Source organism: Salvelinus alpinus, chromosome 36 (genome assembly GCF_045679555.1).
Source record: "Salvelinus alpinus chromosome 36, SLU_Salpinus.1, whole genome shotgun sequence".
In the NCBI taxonomy this organism is placed as follows: domain Eukaryota; kingdom Metazoa; phylum Chordata; class Actinopteri; order Salmoniformes; family Salmonidae; genus Salvelinus; species Salvelinus alpinus.
In genome coordinates, this window is record NC_092121.1 from 10,605,121 (window position 1) to 10,624,308 (window position 19,188).

At 42.9% G+C, this 19,188-nt stretch overlaps 1 protein-coding gene across 2 annotated transcripts in view; it reads left to right on the plus strand.

Moving 5' to 3' along the window:
* The window catches only part of LOC139564740 (myoferlin-like), a 61,273-nt gene extending 42,478 nt beyond the window's left edge, over positions 1 to 18,795 (plus strand). For both annotated transcript variants that reach the window (XM_071384509.1, XM_071384510.1), the window contains 18 exons: positions 937 to 1,099; positions 1,279 to 1,349; positions 1,587 to 1,601; positions 1,714 to 1,812; positions 3,302 to 3,430; positions 3,716 to 3,871; positions 4,125 to 4,216; positions 4,499 to 4,669; positions 5,370 to 5,518; positions 5,824 to 5,963; positions 6,473 to 6,561; positions 12,522 to 12,617; positions 13,287 to 13,428; positions 13,769 to 13,868; positions 14,157 to 14,350; positions 15,251 to 15,360; positions 15,569 to 15,716; positions 16,088 to 18,795. In XM_071384509.1, the coding sequence (XP_071240610.1) occupies positions 937 to 1,099; positions 1,279 to 1,349; positions 1,587 to 1,601; positions 1,714 to 1,812; positions 3,302 to 3,430; positions 3,716 to 3,871; positions 4,125 to 4,216; positions 4,499 to 4,669; positions 5,370 to 5,518; positions 5,824 to 5,963; positions 6,473 to 6,561; positions 12,522 to 12,617; positions 13,287 to 13,428; positions 13,769 to 13,868; positions 14,157 to 14,350; positions 15,251 to 15,360; positions 15,569 to 15,716; positions 16,088 to 16,126 (2,103 nt within the window). In that variant the 3' untranslated portion in view covers positions 16,127 to 18,795. The remainder of the gene's footprint in view (positions 1 to 936; positions 1,100 to 1,278; positions 1,350 to 1,586; positions 1,602 to 1,713; positions 1,813 to 3,301; positions 3,431 to 3,715; positions 3,872 to 4,124; positions 4,217 to 4,498; positions 4,670 to 5,369; positions 5,519 to 5,823; positions 5,964 to 6,472; positions 6,562 to 12,521; positions 12,618 to 13,286; positions 13,429 to 13,768; positions 13,869 to 14,156; positions 14,351 to 15,250; positions 15,361 to 15,568; positions 15,717 to 16,087) is intronic.
* The last annotated feature ends 393 nt before the right edge of the window (positions 18,796 to 19,188 follow it).

Consider the following 19,188-nt stretch of genomic DNA (forward strand, 5'->3'; position numbering starts at 1 on the left):
AGGTTGACGTTTATTGTCCTGGAGGCAGAACTGAGCAATTTCCCTTTAGATAGGAAAGGGAAATGCATAGTCAGTTGTACAACTGAATGCATTCAACTGAAATGTGTCTTCTGCATTTATTCCAACCCCTCTGAATCAGAGAGGTGCGGGGGGCTGCCTTAATTGACATCCACGTCTTCAGCGCCTGGGGAACAGTGGATTAAGTGCCTTGCTCAGGGGCAGAACGACAGATTTTTACCTTGTCAGCTCAGCGATCCAGCAACCTTTCGGCAAGCTGCAAAGTCAAAATTGGCTCTATTGTAAAAATTCATGAAAACTAAAATGAGCTTTTTGGTCTTAATTTAAGGTTAGGGTTAGGCATTAGGGTTAGCAGTGTGGTTAATGTTAAGGTTAGGTTTAAAATGAGATTTTATGACTTTGTGACTGTGCCAGCTAGTGACCACGCTGCAGAGCTGCCTCCAGAAAATGATTCATGACAAAAAATGCTAACCTGCGGTCTCCCCAGGCCCCTGTTAATGTTTTTGTGACGGAGGAGATGAGCATCCATCATCATGGTAAAAAAAAAATCCTAGTACATACTCTGATGTTCTATCATTCCTGCAATGATGTCAGAACCAAGTAAACAGTGTTCGTTGTTGGAAATAACGTCTTTGTTGTTGTAATATCTCAAACGGACGTGGAAGTATCACCACTACAGATTCCAGCCTGAAGGACCCCAATTATTGATGCATTTTCCATCCCAAGAAATAATTACTTAGGTTGAAATGTTTGAAAACCATTAAGATAAACCAATTTAAATGTCTCTGCATTTAAGCTGATTGATTATGCTTTCTGTTTAATTGATTGATTGTCTTTGATTTGATCCTATAGTTCATGCACTAACTGTAAGTCGCTAAGACCGTCTGCTCAATGTAACCCTAACCCCCCTCCCCCCAGCTCCTACCCAAAGAGGAGATGTACACCCCTCCCATCGTTCTGAAGGTGATCGACCACCGGCCGTTCGGCAGGAAGCCCATTGTGGGCCAGTGTACCCTCTCCCTGGAGGAGTTCCGCTGTGACCCTTACGTCACCAATGCTGAGGTGGCCATGTCTTCCAAAGGTACACACATACAAACAGAACCACGTATGCACGCACACAAATACGCATGAAGGTATGCACGAATGTGCACAACAGATTCACACACACACATCCACACACAACATTGCTAAAGTACTGTACTGTATGTGTCACATCTATTTACTACCCCCTTTCTTTTCTGTTGTGTATTATTGTAATAGTGGCCATGATGGCAGCAACTCAAGGAGACATCATCATTAACATGGAGGATAGGCTCATCCTTAATACTGAGGTAGCTACTGTAAAACTTAAAAAGGACTTTACAGTATTAGCTTGTGTTGTGTTGTTTTATCAGAAATGTACCAGCACTGTAGCCTGGGTGCCATGCTGTTTCTGCTGTCTTGTAAAAATAGCTTGGCATGACAATGAGTGACAAAGAGTTGACAAGATGGTACAAACAGATCTGGAATCAGGCTAATGTGTTGTGTGGTTACACATTCTGATGATTGTATTCTGTTTTTCTTCTTAGCTCCACAAAGAGAAGGTGAGATTTTTCCTTTTGTGAATACATATGATCAAGGATGGAAAGAATCAAGGATTTGACAGAGTCAAAATGTGCTGGTATTGAGGCTTATTTGAGTCTGCCTGTTTTGCAGGAGGAGGAGGCAGTTGACTGGTGGAGTAAGTTCTATGCCTCTGTGGGAGAGCACGAGAAGTGTGGGCCGTACCTCAAAAAAGGATACGACACCCTAAAGGTGCAGTGAGAACGTTCTACCACTTCTGTCTCCATGACTGAATGGTTTGAGTTGACCTGTTTTTTTTTGGAAATCTCTTTTGTCTTACAATGGTCACAAGGACTGTTCATATTACTTTTCCATCAATATTTAACACCCACCTGGGTTTTACACGACAACCAGTATAATTGTGATGCTGTGAGAAATTTCTTATATGTATGATGGTGTGAATTGTGTAACGGTTTTCTTCCAGGGGTGAAGGAGAGGACCAAAGTGCAGCGCGGCTAGTGTTAAACATGTTTAATAACGAACAAGTAAAACACTACAAACAACAATACAAAATAACAAATGTGCAAAAACCGAGACAGACCTATCTGGTGCAGACAATCACAGAGACAGGAAACAAACACCCACAAAATCCCAACACAAAACAAGCCTCCTATATATGATTCTCAATCAGGGACAACGATTACCATCTGCCTCTGATTGAGAACCATATTAGGCTGGACATAGAAACAGACAAACTAGACACACAACATAGAATTCCCACCCAGCTCACGTCCTGACCAACTAAACACATACAAAACAACAGAAAACAGGTCAGGAACGTGACAAATTGTGTGTATCGCCTCAGGTGTATCAGGGTTGTACATACAGTCAGGTCCCAAATTATTGACACCCTTGATAAAGATTAGCAATAAAGACTGTATAAAATTAATAATACAAATACTGTGCTGTATTGTATGCTCAAAGATATTGCTCAATTATATTATTTTATACTAATACAATTGATCAGAGAAAGAGATTTTGTTAACAATAGACCTTAGACCATTCCTCCATACAGAATATTTCCAGATCCTTGATGTCCTTCGCTTATGGACTGCCCTCTTCAATTCAAACCACAGGTTTTCAATGGCGTTCAAAATCCACAAAGAAATGTTTAATTGACCACAAAATCATCATCTTGCTATGGCCATCTCAGTCTCCGGTCTTGAACCCCATTGAAAACCTGTGGTTTGACTTGAAGAGGGCAGTCCATAAGCGTAGAGGAAGGACATCAAGGATCTGGAAAGATTCTGTATGGAGGAATGGTCTAAGACCCCTCCCAATGTGTTCTCCAATGTTATAAAACATTTTAGAAAATGGCTTAGTGTTGTTATCCTCGCAAGGGGAGGGTGCTGGAGTATTGAAAACGGGTGCCAATAATTTTGACCCCTATCTTTTATAGATTTTTTGTTATTACTTGTTTAACAAAGTCTTTTCCCTGAGCAATTGTATTAGAATAAATAACAATTTAGCTCAGTGTTTGTATTATTTATTTTATACTGTCTTTTTTTGTTATCTTTATCGAGGGAGCCAATAATTTTGATTTGTGTGTGTGTGTCTGTGTGTCTGTGTATCTGTGTGTGTCTTATTAAGGTGTTTCAGGTTGTGTGATGTGTGTTTGTCCTCAACATATTAAGGTATGTGTCCTCATGTGTATAACAGTGTGATGTGTGTGTTTTCCCAGGTGTATGAAGGGGAGCTGGAGGAGGTCCCAGATTTCCGAGGGCTGACAGATTTCTGTAAAACGTTCCGACTGCAGCGGGGGAAGACTGAGGATGAGGACGACGACCCCTCAGTGGTCGGAGAGTTCAAGGTGATCGCAGACCTCTTTTTCTTTTAGGAATGTATGATCCTTCATGCATACAATTCATCCTGTTAAGATATATTTTCAAGGGAGTTCTGTCCAGAGCCTGTTTTCAATAACAAGGAGACATGGACTAAAGCCCTGCACATACAGCTGGTCGGGGGGAAAACAACGTTACATAGAACCAATGATAAACGTCCTTATTTTCTCCACTTTATATGTGAACCCAGCCTAAGTATTGACACCTAGCCTGACTTTTGACCCCTGACCCTGCTGGTGTCTCCTGTGCTGTAGGGCTCGTTCCGGGTGTACCCCCTATCTGATGACCCAGGGGTGCCAGCCCCACCACGCCAGTTCAGAGAGCTGCCTGAGAGCGGGTTGCAGGAGTGCCTGGTCAGGATCTACGTGGTGCGATGCATGGACCTGCAGCCTAAAGACAACAACGGCATGGTGAGTGGACGCCAAACACAGTGTAACAGACTCTACACACCGAGAACACTTCCGACGCGATCCTGGATCAGGCGTATGTCAAAAGTTGAATTAATTTCAACTTTCAGCTGAGCGTTTTTGCAGCGCATATACATAAGTTTGCCCCTCCCCCTCACCAACCAGCAGTTCTCATTAAAATACATGACTTATATAGCCTTTTCTCACACAAACACCATACAATATTTCAACATTTGTGTTTGTTTTTGGTTTTTAGTGTGACCCTTACATCAAGATCTCTTTGGGGAAGAAAACAAAAGATGACAGGGATGACTACAAACCAAACACCCTCAATCCAGAGTTTGGCAGGTAAACATTTTTATTTAACCTTATTTAACTAGGCAAGTCAGTTAAGAACAAATTCTTATTTTACAATGATGGCCTACAGGAGTAGTTTTAACTAAAACCTTCACTTACAGAAAACTGTCAAAATGCCACTGAAACTGTTGAATGAATGAAGGACTTAATGAATGGATGGATGGATGAATGAGTTATTTTGAAATGTATAAAGTTGTTTCAGCCAAATGAAATCAATAATGCACACAGAAGTGCACCTGACCAAGTTATCCACATCTCTTCCTCCTGTGTCAGGATGTTTGAGCTGTCCTGTTTCCTCCCTCAAGACAAAGACCTGAAGATAGCCGTGTACGACTATGACTTGCTCAGCCGAGATGAGAAAGTGGGAGAGACGGTCATTGACCTGGAGAACAGACTCCTCTCTCGCTTCGGCGCCTACTGTGGCCTGCCACAGTCCTACTGCATGTGAGTGTACATGTGTGCGTGTGTCTGTCTGTCTGCACGACTGTCAGTTATAAAGGTCTCTCATTCCAACTTTCCCACTGTGTCTCTGATCTGTTGAATTTATGATTCATGACTTTTAATTGCCTGTAGTTGCCCAACTTTTATTCTGGCCTAATCCAGCCCCCACTAGAGAATGCTATTGTATTACACTATCGTTCAAAAGTTTGGCGTCACTTCGAAATGTCCTTGTTTCTGAAAGAAAAGCAAATGTTTTTCTGGCTCTAACCAGAATAGAAAGAGGAGTGGGAGGCCCCACCTTAACTAGTCTAAAGAAGGCAAGTTTTATTGCTTCTTTAATCAGTACAACAGTTATCAGCTGTGCTAACATAATTGCAAAAGGGTTTTCTAATGATCCATTAGCCTTTTAAAATTATAAACTTGGATTAGCTAACACAACGTGCCATTGGAACACAGGAGTGATGGTTGCTGGTAATGGGCCCTTGTACACCTATGTAGATATTCCATAAAAAATCTGCAGTTTCCAGCTACAATAGTCATTTACAACATTAACAATGTCTACACTGTATTTCTGATCTATTTGATGTTATTTTAATGGACAGAAAATGTGCTTTTCTTTCAAAAACAAGGACATTTCTAAGTGACCCCAAACTTTTGAACGGTAGTGTATACGATATAACAATTATATAACATTACAAAACAGCTCAGGGACCAACCAGTGGAGGGATCAGCTGAAGCCCTCCCAGATCCTGGAGAACCTGGCCAGACTGAGAGGGATCCCTTCACCCCGCACCTCTGCTGACAGCAGCACTCTCTCCTTCGAGGGGAGAGACTACAGCCTGCAGGACTTTGGTACAGAACACCACTAAGTAGCAAACCACACGTTGTTAACTTGAGGGATCACTTTAGACCTCCATGTAAACCATCCATTTCAATGGGAGATTTGCCCAAGAAGTTAGTATTCAACCATCTGAGGTACATATAGTTCTATTAGAGGAGTTCCACAGATAAAGCAGGAAGAATATTACTTCTTTTTTTTTTTTAAATACATTTGGCATTTGGCGTTTTACTTCAACCACAACATAGTGAATGTGTTAGTCATCAGAACGTCAATCCAAACTTCTGTCTCCTGACTGAGTTGTGTGTCCTGTCGCTAGAGGCCAACAAAGTCCTCCACCAGCACCTGGGTCCAGCCAGGGAGAGGATGGCCCTGCATGTCCTCAGTAAACAGGGTCTGGTGCCAGAGCATGTGGAAACCAGGACTCTCTACAGTACTTACCAACCTACACTGTCCCAGGTTAGTACCTTTTCCCCTTTTTCCTGATAGCATGTTCTAATAGCCTTCATTGTAAGCCATTGTAAATGTTTATAAGTGCTTCATAAAGTTTATAAGCATGTCAAAAAATGCATTTAGAAATAATGAAATGCTTATAGTTTATAATAGTCATTATAAAGTGTTTCCTTATTGCCCTCATGAAACGTCCAAACATTGTACTGCATTATCAGGCCACATTATTCAAGAAAAAAAGAATAAATGTCTACATGAAGTGTTTGTTTGTTGTGTGACAACATGACATTGTCTAGAGCAGTGCTTCTCAAAGCTCTCCTCGGGGACCCCCAGGCGTTTCACCATTTTGTTGTAGCTCTGAACTAGCACACCTGATTCAAGCAGTAAGGGCTGGATGTTGATGTTGACAAGTTGAATCAGCTTTGCTAGCTCTGGGGGGTCCCCAAGGAGAGATTTGAGAAAGGCTGGTCTAGAGAATACTTACCAATTGTATTGGCTCTCACTCTCCCCATCGTTAGGGAAAGATTCAGATGTGGGTGGACATCTTCCCCAAGAGCCTGGGTTTACTGGGACCTCCCTGCCACATTACTCCACGCCAAGCCAAGAAGTGAGGGCCTTTATTACATTAATTAAAAAATAAAGACCCTGCACAGTCAAAATCCTATTTTTCATATTTGGATGAAACCAGATCAAAGTAGGATGACCAAAGTATGAGAATGACTGGTGCTGGTACGATGAAGTTTGATCATACACTTACTGGCTTCCTCCTCTGTGTTAAAAACTTGAACTCAGGAGGCGGGGTTAATTGAGGCTTTATGTGACTGTCACGGTTGTCGTAAGAACTGGACCAAGGCGCAGCGTACGTAGAGTTCCACATCTTTATTTCCAAGTGAAACTTCCGCAAAACACAAACAATAAACGAACCACGAATCGTGACTAAGTGGTGCACATGCACAAACACAAAACAAACAATCAATATCCCACAAAACACAGGTGGGGAAATAGCTACCTAAATATGATCCCCAATCAGAGGCAACGATAAACAGCTGCCTCTAATTGGGAACCACATTAGCACCAACATAGAAATTAATATACTAGATCACCCCCTAGTCACGCCCTGACCTACTACACCATAGAGAACCAAGGGCTCTCTATGGTCAGGGCATGACAGTACCCCCCCCAAAGGTGCGGACTCCGGCCGCAAAACCTGAAACCAAATGTGGAGGTTAGGGGGGTGATTAGTGTCGGTGGCGGCTCCGGTGCAGGTCGTAGCCCCCGCCCAGACCCCGGATCCGGCCATGGCGCCGGGCTGACCGCCGTGCCTGGACTGGCCATCGGCGCAGAGGAAGGCTCCGGCCATGGAGCTGGGTTGGACGCCATGCCTGGACTGGGCATCGGTGCATAGGAAGGCTCCCGCCATGGAGCGGGACTGGACACCATGCCTGGACTGGCCACCGGCACAGAGGAAAGCTCCTGCCCTGGAGCTGGACTGGACGCCGTGCCTGGACTGGGCACCGGCGCAGAAGAAGGCTCCGACCATGGAGCGGGACTGGTGACATGCTCTTCAGGGCGAGTGCGAGGAGCAGGCACAGGACGTACCGAACTGGGGAGCCGCACTGGAGGCCTGATGCGTGGAGCCGGTACAAGTTGCACCGGACTGGTGACACGCTCTTCAGGGTGAGTGCAGGGAGCAGGCACAGGACGTACCGGATTGGGGAGGCGCACTGGAGGCCTGGTGCGTTGAGTCTTCACTGGTGGCACCGAACTGGTGACACGCACTTCAGGGAGGGTGCGGGGAGCGGGCACAGGGCGTACCGGACTGGGGAGGCGCACTGGATGCCAGAAGTGTGGAGCCAGCCCAGGTTGCACCAGACTGCTAACCGGATCCTCTGGTCGGATGTTGAGCAGAACACACTTGCACAACATCTCTCTCATCTCTCTCTCTCTTAACTTCTCCAATGCCTCCCTGACAGTCTCTGGCACTTCAGGGCGAGTGCAGGAAGCAGGCACAGGACGTATGGGGCTGGGGACACGCACTTCAGGGAGAGTGCGAGGAGGAGACACAGGACGTACCGGACTGGGGAGGCGCACTGGAGGCCAGATGCGTGGAGCCGGCCCAGGTTTCACCGGACTGATGACACGCTCCTCCAAACGCCTGCGTTGCCGCATACTCCTAGCCAACTCCATTCTCTGGTATCCCTCCTCACATTGTTCCATCGACTCCCAGACGGGCTCTTGTACTCTCCTTGGGTCGACCGACCACCTCTCTATCGCCTCCCAGATGGTCTCTGGCTCTTCCCTCTGCTCAGCTGCCAGCTCCATGTGCCCCCCCCCCCCCAAAAAAAAAATCTTGGGGTTTCTGTGGCCGCGGTCCCCGGCGTCGTCGCCGTCCTTCTTGCGTCCTCTGCGACTCCTGCCAAGGAAGGGTCTCCTGTCCTTCCATGATTTCTTCCCAGGTCCAACTTATTTTTCCCATCTTTGCACGCTGCTTGGTCTTTGTTTGGTGGGATATTCTGTCACGGTTGTTGTAAGGACTGGACCAAGGCACAGCGTACGTAGAGTTCCACATCTTTATTTCCAAGTGAAACTTCAGCAAAACAATAAACGAACCACGAAACGTGACTAAGTGGTGCACATGCACAACCACAAAACAAACAATCAATATCCCACCAAACATAGGTGGGGAAATAGCTACCTAAATATGATCCCCAATCAGAGGCAACGATAAACAGCTGCCTCTAATTGGGAACCACATTAGCACCAACATAGAAATAGATATACTAGATCACCCCCTAGTCACGCCCTGACCTACTACACCATAGAGAACCAAGGGCTCTCTATGGTCAGGGCGTGACTGTGACATCACATACATTTTTATTCACCTCCTTTTAATACACCAATGGTAACGTCTTATTCTCTTACCTAATTTAAATAAGTACCACCTTGCAACCATCATCGCGGAGGGGAGCAGTTTACATAGCTAGCTAGCTAGTCTATTGGTGCCAAAATTTGACTGCAGGGTGTCAGCAAATATAATTACTGTTTTCCCCTATTCATCTACAGCAAAGTTACTTACAGGTTTCCTCTTTCATTTGTGTCTGGTGTTAGCTAGTTAATGGCTAGCTAGGTCATCAGCTAGCATGTGGAAAAAATGTGGAATGGTTGTTCAAAACTCCTACGCAGTTGTCATGTCAACACATCTGTCAGTGCTGCTGCGAACTGCAACAGAAGAGGCATGCCAAATAGGAGATAGGACCAAGTCATTGTTTTACAAGTCACAAGTAAGTCTCAAGTCTTAGCACTCAAGTCTCAAGTCAAGACAGGCAAGTCCGAGTCAAGTCTCAAGTCCTAAACTTTGAGTTTCGAGTCCTAAACAAGTCATAATGTGCTCTTCACCAAATGTAATACCATTTCATATTTTTAACAAGAGTAATAGTTAGTATATTACATTTACGCAACTCATGAATGCTTTTAAAAAAATATGAATTTATTGCTTTCCAAATAAACCTTATATTTCCATGGCGATCGACTATCGAGGATCGCTATGGGGCGCAATCGGGCGATGTAGGCTTGTACACAATCGCCCAACCTTAACACATACACACACACAAACACACACACACACACACACACACACCCTCTCTGTGTATGGTTACAGTAGACTTACGTATGTCAATGGTTTTAGGAACAGCAGTTACATCAGGCAGGATTTAGGCTACCAACTGCCTAGCCAGTTGTAGCTCAATCTTGGGTGCAATGATCACGTTCCCGCACTGACTGACTGTGTGGAGGCTCATTGATTTAACGTTACATTAGCCTACATGCTACACTAGCAACGTAAAAAAAATTATATAGCTGTCGGCTATATTAGCCACGACTTACCGTTCTTTGTGCAGCTTCAAATGTCGAACAAAGTTGGAAGTTGTTGCGCCTCCGTCTGTAATTTTCTTCCCACATGTTTTGGAAGTTGCAATCCGTTTTTTGTTGATACAGCATAGTCTTTATATCTGAAAATAATAATTTGGGGTATCGTCTTTCCAAGGGCTTCATCTGAATTTACCCACCAACGTTCCTCTCCACTGCCACGCACAACTTTTTCTCAGCTGGCACAATTTGATTGGCTGCTGTCCGATTCAAACTGTAATCCGTTAAATGAAGAGTTGATGCGCTGCAAACATTTTTTTTTATAGCATCATTTTTAATATTTGGGCTTGGGGAAGTTATCAAGTAAGTTCGAATCAAAGGGCTCAAGTTAAATCACGAGTTATTGGTGTCAATGTCGAGTTGCAAGTCATCATATTTGTGACTCGAGTCTGATTCGAGTCCAAGTCATGTGACTCGAGTCCACACCTCTGCAAGATAATAATTGATAGTCATGGTTTATGAACATGGTCTCGCAGTCAAGGTGCCTTCGGGAGGTATTCAGACCCCTTTACTTTTTCTACATTTTGTTACGTTACAGCCTTGTTCTAAAATGTATTTAATAAAACAAACTATTTCCTTAGCAATCTACATACAATACCCGATAAGGACAAAGCCAAAAGAGGTATTACATTTTTTGGGCAAATGTATTAAAAATAAAAAAACATACTTATTTACATAAGTATTCTGACCACTTGCTATGAGACTTGATATTGAGCTCAGGTGCATCCTATTTCCATTGATCATCCTTGAGATGTTTCTACAACTTGATTGGAGTCCACCTGTTGTAAATTCAATTGATTGGACATGATTTGGAAAGGCATGTCAGAGCAAAAACCAAGCCATGAGGTCCAAGGAATTGTCAATAGAGCTCTGACACAGGACTGTGTCGAGGCACAGATCTGGGGAAGTGTACCAAAACATTTCTGCAACATTGAAGGTCCCTAAGAACACAGTGGTCTCCATCATTCTTAAATGGAAGAAGTTTGGAACCACAAAGACTCTTCCTAGAGCTGGCCTCGGTCAGGGAGGCGGTCACTCTGACAGAGCTCTAGAGTTCCTCTGTGGAGATTGGAGAACCTTCCAGAAGGACAACCATCTCTGCAGCACTCCACCAATCAGGCCTTTATGGTAGAGTGGCCAGACAGAAGCCACTCCTCAGTAAAAGGCACATGGCAGCCCGTTTGGGAGTTTGCCAAAAGGCACCTAAAGACTCTCAGACCATGAGAAACAAGATTCTCTGTTCTGATGAAACCAAGTGTGAACTCTTTGGCCTGAATGCCAAGCGTCACGTCTGGAGGAAACCTGGCACCATCCCTACGGTGAAGCATGGTGGTGGCAGCATAATGCTGTGGGGATGTTTTTCTGCGGCAGGGTCTGAGAGACTAGTCAGGATCGAGGCAAAGATGAACGGAGTAAAGTAAAGAGAGATCCTGGAAGAAAAGCGCTCAGGACCTCAGATTGGGGCGACGGTTCACCTTCCAACAGGACAACGAGCCTAAGCACACAGCCAAGACAATGCAGGATTGGCTTCGGGACAAGTCTCTGAATGTCTTTGAGTGGCCCAGCCAGAGCCCGGAGTTCAACCCGATCTAACATCTCTGGAGAGACCTGAAAATAGCTGTGCACCAACGCTCCCCATCCAACCTGACAGAGCTTGAGAGGATCTGCAGAGAAGAATGTGAGAAACTCCCCAAATACAGGTGTGCCACGCTTGTAGATTCATCCCAAGAAGACACAAGGCTGTAGTTGCTGCCAAAGGTGCTTCAACAAAGTACTGAGTAAAGGGTCTGAATACTTAGTTAAATGTGATATTTCTGTTTTTTATTTGTAATAAATTAGCAAAAACTTCAACAACAAAAAAGTATTTGTCATTATGGGTTATTGGGGGGTATTATCAATTTTAGAACAAGGCTGTAACCTAACAAAAAGTGAAGGGGTCTGAATACTTTCCGAAGGTACTGTGTATATATATATATATATATATATATATATATATATATATATTCTATGAGGTGTACCCAGACCTCACCCCGTCCAGTTTCAAATGAAATATGAACTAGATAGCTAGCTTGATAAATCAGTGCTGACAATTCCATCTTGGCTAGCTAACTCAATTATACAGGCATCATTATGTATATATATTGATGCTGTTACAATAACCAAACAGTTGGAAAAACAAATCATTTGTGAAACCATCATGTGATGTATGACAGGATTGGATGTTGCATACAACTTCAATGCTGTTTGAGTTGCTTGGATGATCTCACTGCAACACTGCTCACTGTGTCCAAGTTTCATGACATAGGTGTTTCAAAGAACTGTCAGTCAAGGTGAGCTCCCTATCCACTCTGGCTATTAGCTCTCCACCCACTCAGCCTGTCTTTTCACCATTACTGATCGTTAGACACGAGAGAACATATATTTTGGTCACTCATAAGGCTATTTTCAATGGGAATCAGGATGACTGTGCGTGAATTGTGTCAATCTCATAGACTGCAAGAACTGACATTCTCAGCTCTGCTTATGAATTTGCGTAGTTACATCCCCATCTCATACCTTTAAATTTACCAAAGAAAGTGGCAGTGTTAGGTTGTTTATTGAAATGGCAGATTGAGCCTTTAAGTGTATGATATTTTTCAACAGGTACTTCATGCGGGCTATCGTCTGGAACACCACTGATGTCATACTAGATGAGACCAGCATCACCGGAGAGAATATGAGTGACATTTACGTCAAAGGGTACGGCAGAGCATGATTGGCTACTCAATGGTACAGTATTGAGTGATTGGCTACTCATACGGATCATACTGTATTACTGATCAAGCAAGGGTAGTGAACCCTACATTTTAAGTGTGCAAAAAATAAGTGAAAACAATGTGCACAGCTGTCCATCTACTTTAGATCTAGGTGCTGGTTCTAGCAGGAAAACCTAGGTGTCCAAAACAAATGTAAAAAAATACACACAAGTAAAGACACAACCAACTTTGACTTCATAATTATGTTGAAATGTATTCATTGCAGAGTGCATGAGAGTGTACCCCATTGCTGACTCGACTGGTGGCATACACAACAATAAACAGGGAATTGATAGAGAAATAATGATGTATGGTTGATCGAGTTAATAGGCGCAAGAGCAGTGGTGTCAAACTCATTTTGCCCTGGAGGCCACATATGAGGTCTGGAGGGACGCACTGAATATTTGTTATATTTCCTTGCCGTCAAAATTAGCAAAAAATAGTGCTCTATCCATTGTTTGGGAATTTGTGATGCTCCCTGACTGTCTAGCTTTCATTTTGGTGATTATAAGCGAGCTGGAAACAGTCAAGAAACTGTATGAATGTAGGCCCATTATCATTACTACACTGTTTCAATTTGGTTTTAGTCATTTTAAAGTATATTTATTTACAGATGGATGCCTGGTATGGAACAGGACAAGCAGAAGACAGACGTCCATTACAGATCCCTGGATGGTGACGGCAACTTCAATTGGCGATTCGTCTTTGGCTTTGACTACCTGCCCGCAGAGCAACTGTGTCTCGTTTCCAGGAAAGTGCGTTTGAAGAGATTTATTGTATTATTTATTGCCTTTATTTGACTATAATAATGATATACCCCATTTAGCAGACGCTTTTATCCAAAGCGATTTAGTCATGTGTGTTGTGCATACATTTTATGTATGGGTGGTACCAGGAATCAAACCCACTATTCTAGTGTTGCAAGCGCCATGCCCTACCAACTGAGCTAACACATTCTCTTTTACAGTTACGACCTAAAGTGAAGCATTTTGACAAATTAAGTTGACCGTAAACAATAGTTTCAGAAATGTATATGTTGGACAGATGTTGAGCTCCAGACTTACATCCAAATGTGTTTGTTTGGTTTGTTGTCAGGAGCATTTTTGGAATCTGGACCAAACCGAGTTTCGGACCCCCCCAAAGTTGATCGTCCAGATTTGGGACAATGACAAATTCTCACTGGATGACTACCTGGGTAAGATACATGTATTTCCTCTGATCTAAACTAACTGATACAAAGTGTTTCTCTTTTTCTCATCACCGGATGTCTCCAAAAATCTGACTGACTGACTGGTTAACTCATTGAATTAATTTATGTTTATTGTCCATGAAGACAATAACAAGAAACATCCATCAGCATCTGAAAACCAATCTTCAACCCAGGTCTGCAGTACATAACATATAATGGTGAATAGGAAATGTGGGAAGGAAACAGTGATATAAAGGGATTGCTAATGCAGTTTGTGTTGTATTTGGGACACAGGCACAGTTGAGCTGGACCTGCTTCATCTGATCTCCCCTGCCAAGACCCCTGAGAAATGTAGTCTGAAAATGTTACCAGGGGTTACAGGCTCCACACCTTCCAAACAACCAACGCCCAACTCTCTGTTCTCCCAGAAGTCTGTGCGGGGCTGGTGGCCCTGTATGATCGAGCAGGACGGGAAGCACATCCTGGGTGTAAGTCCTGTTGTAGTGAAACTGAGAGAAAAAATTGCAAATTCTAAGTTAATTTTCCCATTTTGCCATGCATACAGAAAATATTTCAATTCTACACATTCTGCCATGGGGCAGAGAGAATATTTTGCCGTTTTCAAGCTAATTTACCACAATTCTACAAATTTTTCCATTACTTATGCCATGTTCATACAATACCTGGATGAGAGCGACTAACAAAATTGTGATTTAGCAGACGTTTTTTAACCAGAGCGACTTACAGGAGCTCAACTCAAGGGCATGTCAGATTTTTCGCCTAGCCAGCTCTGGTATTTGAAACAGCGACCTTTCGGATACTGGCCCCTCTCTTAACCGCTAGACTACCTTTGTGCCCCCAAAATCAATGGAGGAAAAATTGCACCTTGTGTTTTCTACTATTTTAATTCACAACGTAAGTTGAGACCCTGACACCGACCTAGCGTCCGCTTATGTTGATTATCGCTAGGGCCGGCCCTGTGGACAACACACACACATGGACAGAACGCACGCACACACACCAACCTTTCCCTTTGGGAATTTACTGTAACTGTGGTATGTGGTTGTCATACCTAGCTACCTTAAGATGAAGGAAAGCCTCTCTGGATAAGACTAAGATGTAAATGTAAAATAAGTTAATACAGATTTCCTCAAAATAAATTCTTATGGTGGATCATGTGTCATTGTGGATGAATTTATAACCAGAAATGCCTGCTCATAGGTGACAGTATTTAGTCACTTTGATCCTTTGCACAGTATTGATAAACATAATGACGTGAAATGGATGTCTGAAGTCACAAGCTTTAGGGCTAAATATGTTTATAGATCACAGAGAAGATGGATGAGAAAGTCTGTGGAGTGTTTATGACTGTCTCTGTGTTCCCATAGGGGAAAGTGGAGATGACCCTGGAAATAGTGGAAGAGGGGGAGGTAGAAGAGAGGCCTGCTGGGAAGGGCCGGGACGAACCCAACATGAACCCCAAACTAGACTTTCCCAAGTAAGACAACATCCACAAGTCACCTTTCAACCACCTATGACAATAACATTGTAGCTTGTACATTGTAAGTAGAATGTTTTAACATACAAACTACATAGCGCTATAACATTCACTAACAACACGGCACCCAATAAGAGTCTACATTTCAAACTGGGCTTGCCTAGGCTTACCCCCTAAAAAAATGTGTTTTGTTTCTCTCCCCATACAGTCGCCCCGACACTTCCTTCTTCTGGTTCACCAGTCCATGCAAGACCATGAGGTTCATCATATGGCGCAGATTCAAATGGATCTTCATTGGTTTGATAGTCCTCCTGCTTGTGCTCTTGTTCCTTGGGATCCTGCTGTACTCTCTACCAGTAAGATATATGTCCTTGTAATCTATGTCTATGTCTATGTCTATGTCTATGTCTATGCCACTTAGAAGACACACTCATCCATAGCAACTATAGTGAGTACATAGTGCATGCATTTGTTGTGTTTGTATGTGATTCACTCATATAGTGTAAACAGGCAACGTGCATCATTCCTTTGATATGATGAATTGCAACATAATATGGTCAAATTAATCATAACTGTATTTATTTTATCTGATAATAGAGTGCAATATTGCAATGATTCCACTCCACAAATGCATCCTGCATATGAATATAACAGAGGATTTAAGCTTACTTCAAATAAAAGTCAAAGATGTGTTTTATTAATGAAATATTTTCTCTTTCCTCTCCAGAACTACATCTCAATGAAAATTGTGAAGCCTTTCTCTTAGGAGTTACTCTACGGGGCAGATGAGTACTATGTCCGTCTTCGTCCAAGGGATAAGGCGACAGAAGTCTTGACACTCAGGCCCTCACAAACTCTATGCAATGTATTCCTATCAGCGTTGTCTTCAGAGTTGCATGCATTATTTACATTTTTACACTTTATCAATCAAGGCTACACTTCACTTGCATTAAATACTGTAGCTACACAGCCCTTTTAATTGTACTGTACTTGTACTGTTCTTACCTGTCTGTATTTCCCTGAAATACCGAAAGCAAAAGGAAAGGGAAAGGGGGTACCTAGTTAGTCGCAAAACTGAATGCATTCAACCGATAATGTGTCTTCTGCATTTAATCAAATGCTATTTAGTATGCATGCTTTACTAACCCTAATATAGAGATTTTGTCATCACTGACAGAACGAACTACTAACAACAAACACTGTTGTTGTGGCTTCAAAACAATGTCCCAACATTCTAATAAGCCACTTCCTTAGACACCGTACAAACAATGTCCCAACATTCTAATAAGCCACTTCCTTAGACACCGTACAAACAATGTCCCAACATTCTAATAAGCCACTTCCTTAGACACCGTACAAACAATGTCCCAACATTCTAATAAGCCACTTCCTTAGACACCGTACAAACAATGTCCCAACATTCTAATAAGCCACTTCCTTAGACACCGTACAAAGAAGGTCCCAACATGCTAATAAGCCACTTCCTTAGACACCGTACAAACAATGTCCCAACATTCTAATAAGCCACTTCCTTAGACACCGTACAAAGAAGGTCCCAACGCATTTCCAAGAAAGGGCATGAGATAATGTCTTGGTTGCAACAAAAATCCCATTTAATTTACACACAGATTGTCTAGGTATGTCATACAGTCCGGGTAAGTCCAGGTATGTCACACATAATAAATTAAGCATGGTTTCCATGTAAGCATAGACAGTTTTACTATAAATATTAATTGGGATCTAACTCAAAAAGGTACACAAAATGATTAAGGTAAAATAGATGATTGTTTTGAAATCAAAAGGTAAATCCAAAGGTATTAATCCACAAATGAAACAGTATTAATCTCTCTAGTTTTTGGAAGGCATTTTTCTAGCGGGCTTCTATCCCGTTCTAATTCGGTTCCACCATAGAGGTAAAAAGAAGGCTCATCATTGTATCTGTGCTATAATGGCTTCTGAGACGGGATGGGCAGTGCAATTGAGGGGTATCTCCATTTTAAAGTAACTGTCCAGTGATACTCTCACTTTTAAAATTTAATGTTACGACCCAGAGTACGACCCTGCCTCACGCAGGAAGCGGCGCAGGTCCTAATCCAGGCACTTGTCATCTCCCGTCTGGATTACTGCAACTCGCTGTTGGCTGGGCTCCCTGCCTGTGCCATTAAACCCCTACAACTCATCCAGAACGCCGCAGCCCGTCTGGTGTTCAACTTTCCCAAGTTCTCTCACGTCACCCCGCTCCTCCGCTCTCTCCACTGGCTTCCAGTTGAAGCTCGCATCCGCTACAAGACCATGGTGCTTGCCTACGGAGCTGTGAGGGGAACGGCACCTCCGTACCTTCAGGCTCTGATCAGGCCCTACACCCAAACAAGGGCACTGCGTTCATCCACCTCTGGCCTGCTCGCCTCCCTACCTCTGAGGAAGTACAGTTCCCGCTCAGCCCAGTCAAAACTGTTCGCTGCTCTGGCACCCCAATGGTGGAACAAACTCCCTCACGACGCCAGGTCAGCGGAGTCAATCACCACCTTCCGGAGACACCTGAAACCCCACCTCTTTAAGGAATACCTAGGATAGGATAAAGTAATCCTTCTAACCCCCCCCCCTTAAAAGAGTTAGATGCACTATTGTAAAGTGGTTGTTCCACTGGATATCATAAGGTGAATGCACCAATTTGTAAGTCGCTCTGGATAAGAGCGTCTGCTAAATGACTTAAATGTAATGTAAATGTAATGTTCTGATAACTCATACCCAAATAATGTTGTTGGCTCATCCTATACTCTTTTGTGGCCAAAGCAGAAATTGGAGAAAAAACACTTAAAAATCCCAACCTCAAACTTGTATCTCAAACAGAAAAAAATGCTTGCTATTTCCTCATAGAGGATGATGACATCCTCCTCACGAGGATGAGCTAGCCAATCAGTGGTCTACTCACATTAATATTGGACAGTTACTTTAAAGTAGTCAATTTCTTATTCTACATTTATGAGTCAGTAAACAAACTAAAAGGGTGCGTACTGCCACCTGGAGTGTGTTGTCTGAACAGGTATAAAGCCAAGGTTGGTGATTTACTGCCAGCTGCAGTTCTGGAATGTTTCCTCAGGAGTATAATTCATTGGCTGATCCTTCCTTAATTTAACCCATAGGAAGTCCCAAACAGTTGACTACTTTAAAATGGTGAAAGCCCTCAATGGCAATGTTCATGCTGAAACAGGTTCTATCCATCCAAAGTCCTCTTTCTACCTCTATGGGTTCCACTGACACATCTTCGCTTTAACCCATTATATTTCCATATAAACAGTTTCCATACTGTGAATAATAACTTTAACATATTTTCTTTTCACATAGAAAATGGCTCTAACAACTGTTGTGTTAATATTTCATTCATATCAATAGGCTTTTCTATGTTTTAATAAAGAACAATGATTATGTACAACAGTGGCGGTTGCGGATTTACTGTAAATGTTTCTCTCCACACTGATCCTGAAGGCAGCGTTTTAGATTACTTACTGACACCTGGCTGGTGTAGCGGTAGTTCCGCAGCCCTGCGGCACACATGGCTAAAAGTGTTCATATAGGTTTGAATCTGGCCTACTGCCCTTTGTCACTACCATAGATTGTGTTTGTATACTGTGTCAGTACTCAATCAATCAGTAGACAATTCCACCAGTTTATCGATTGGCTGAATGATCTATTGACTGACTTTCAGCAAACTCAAGTCAGACAAAGCACATTAATTTGTATTGGTGATTCTACAGAAGTGGTTTAAATTGCTGTCCCCTATCAAAGTACTATTAAAAAAAACAGATAAGTCTTCAAACATTTATTTAT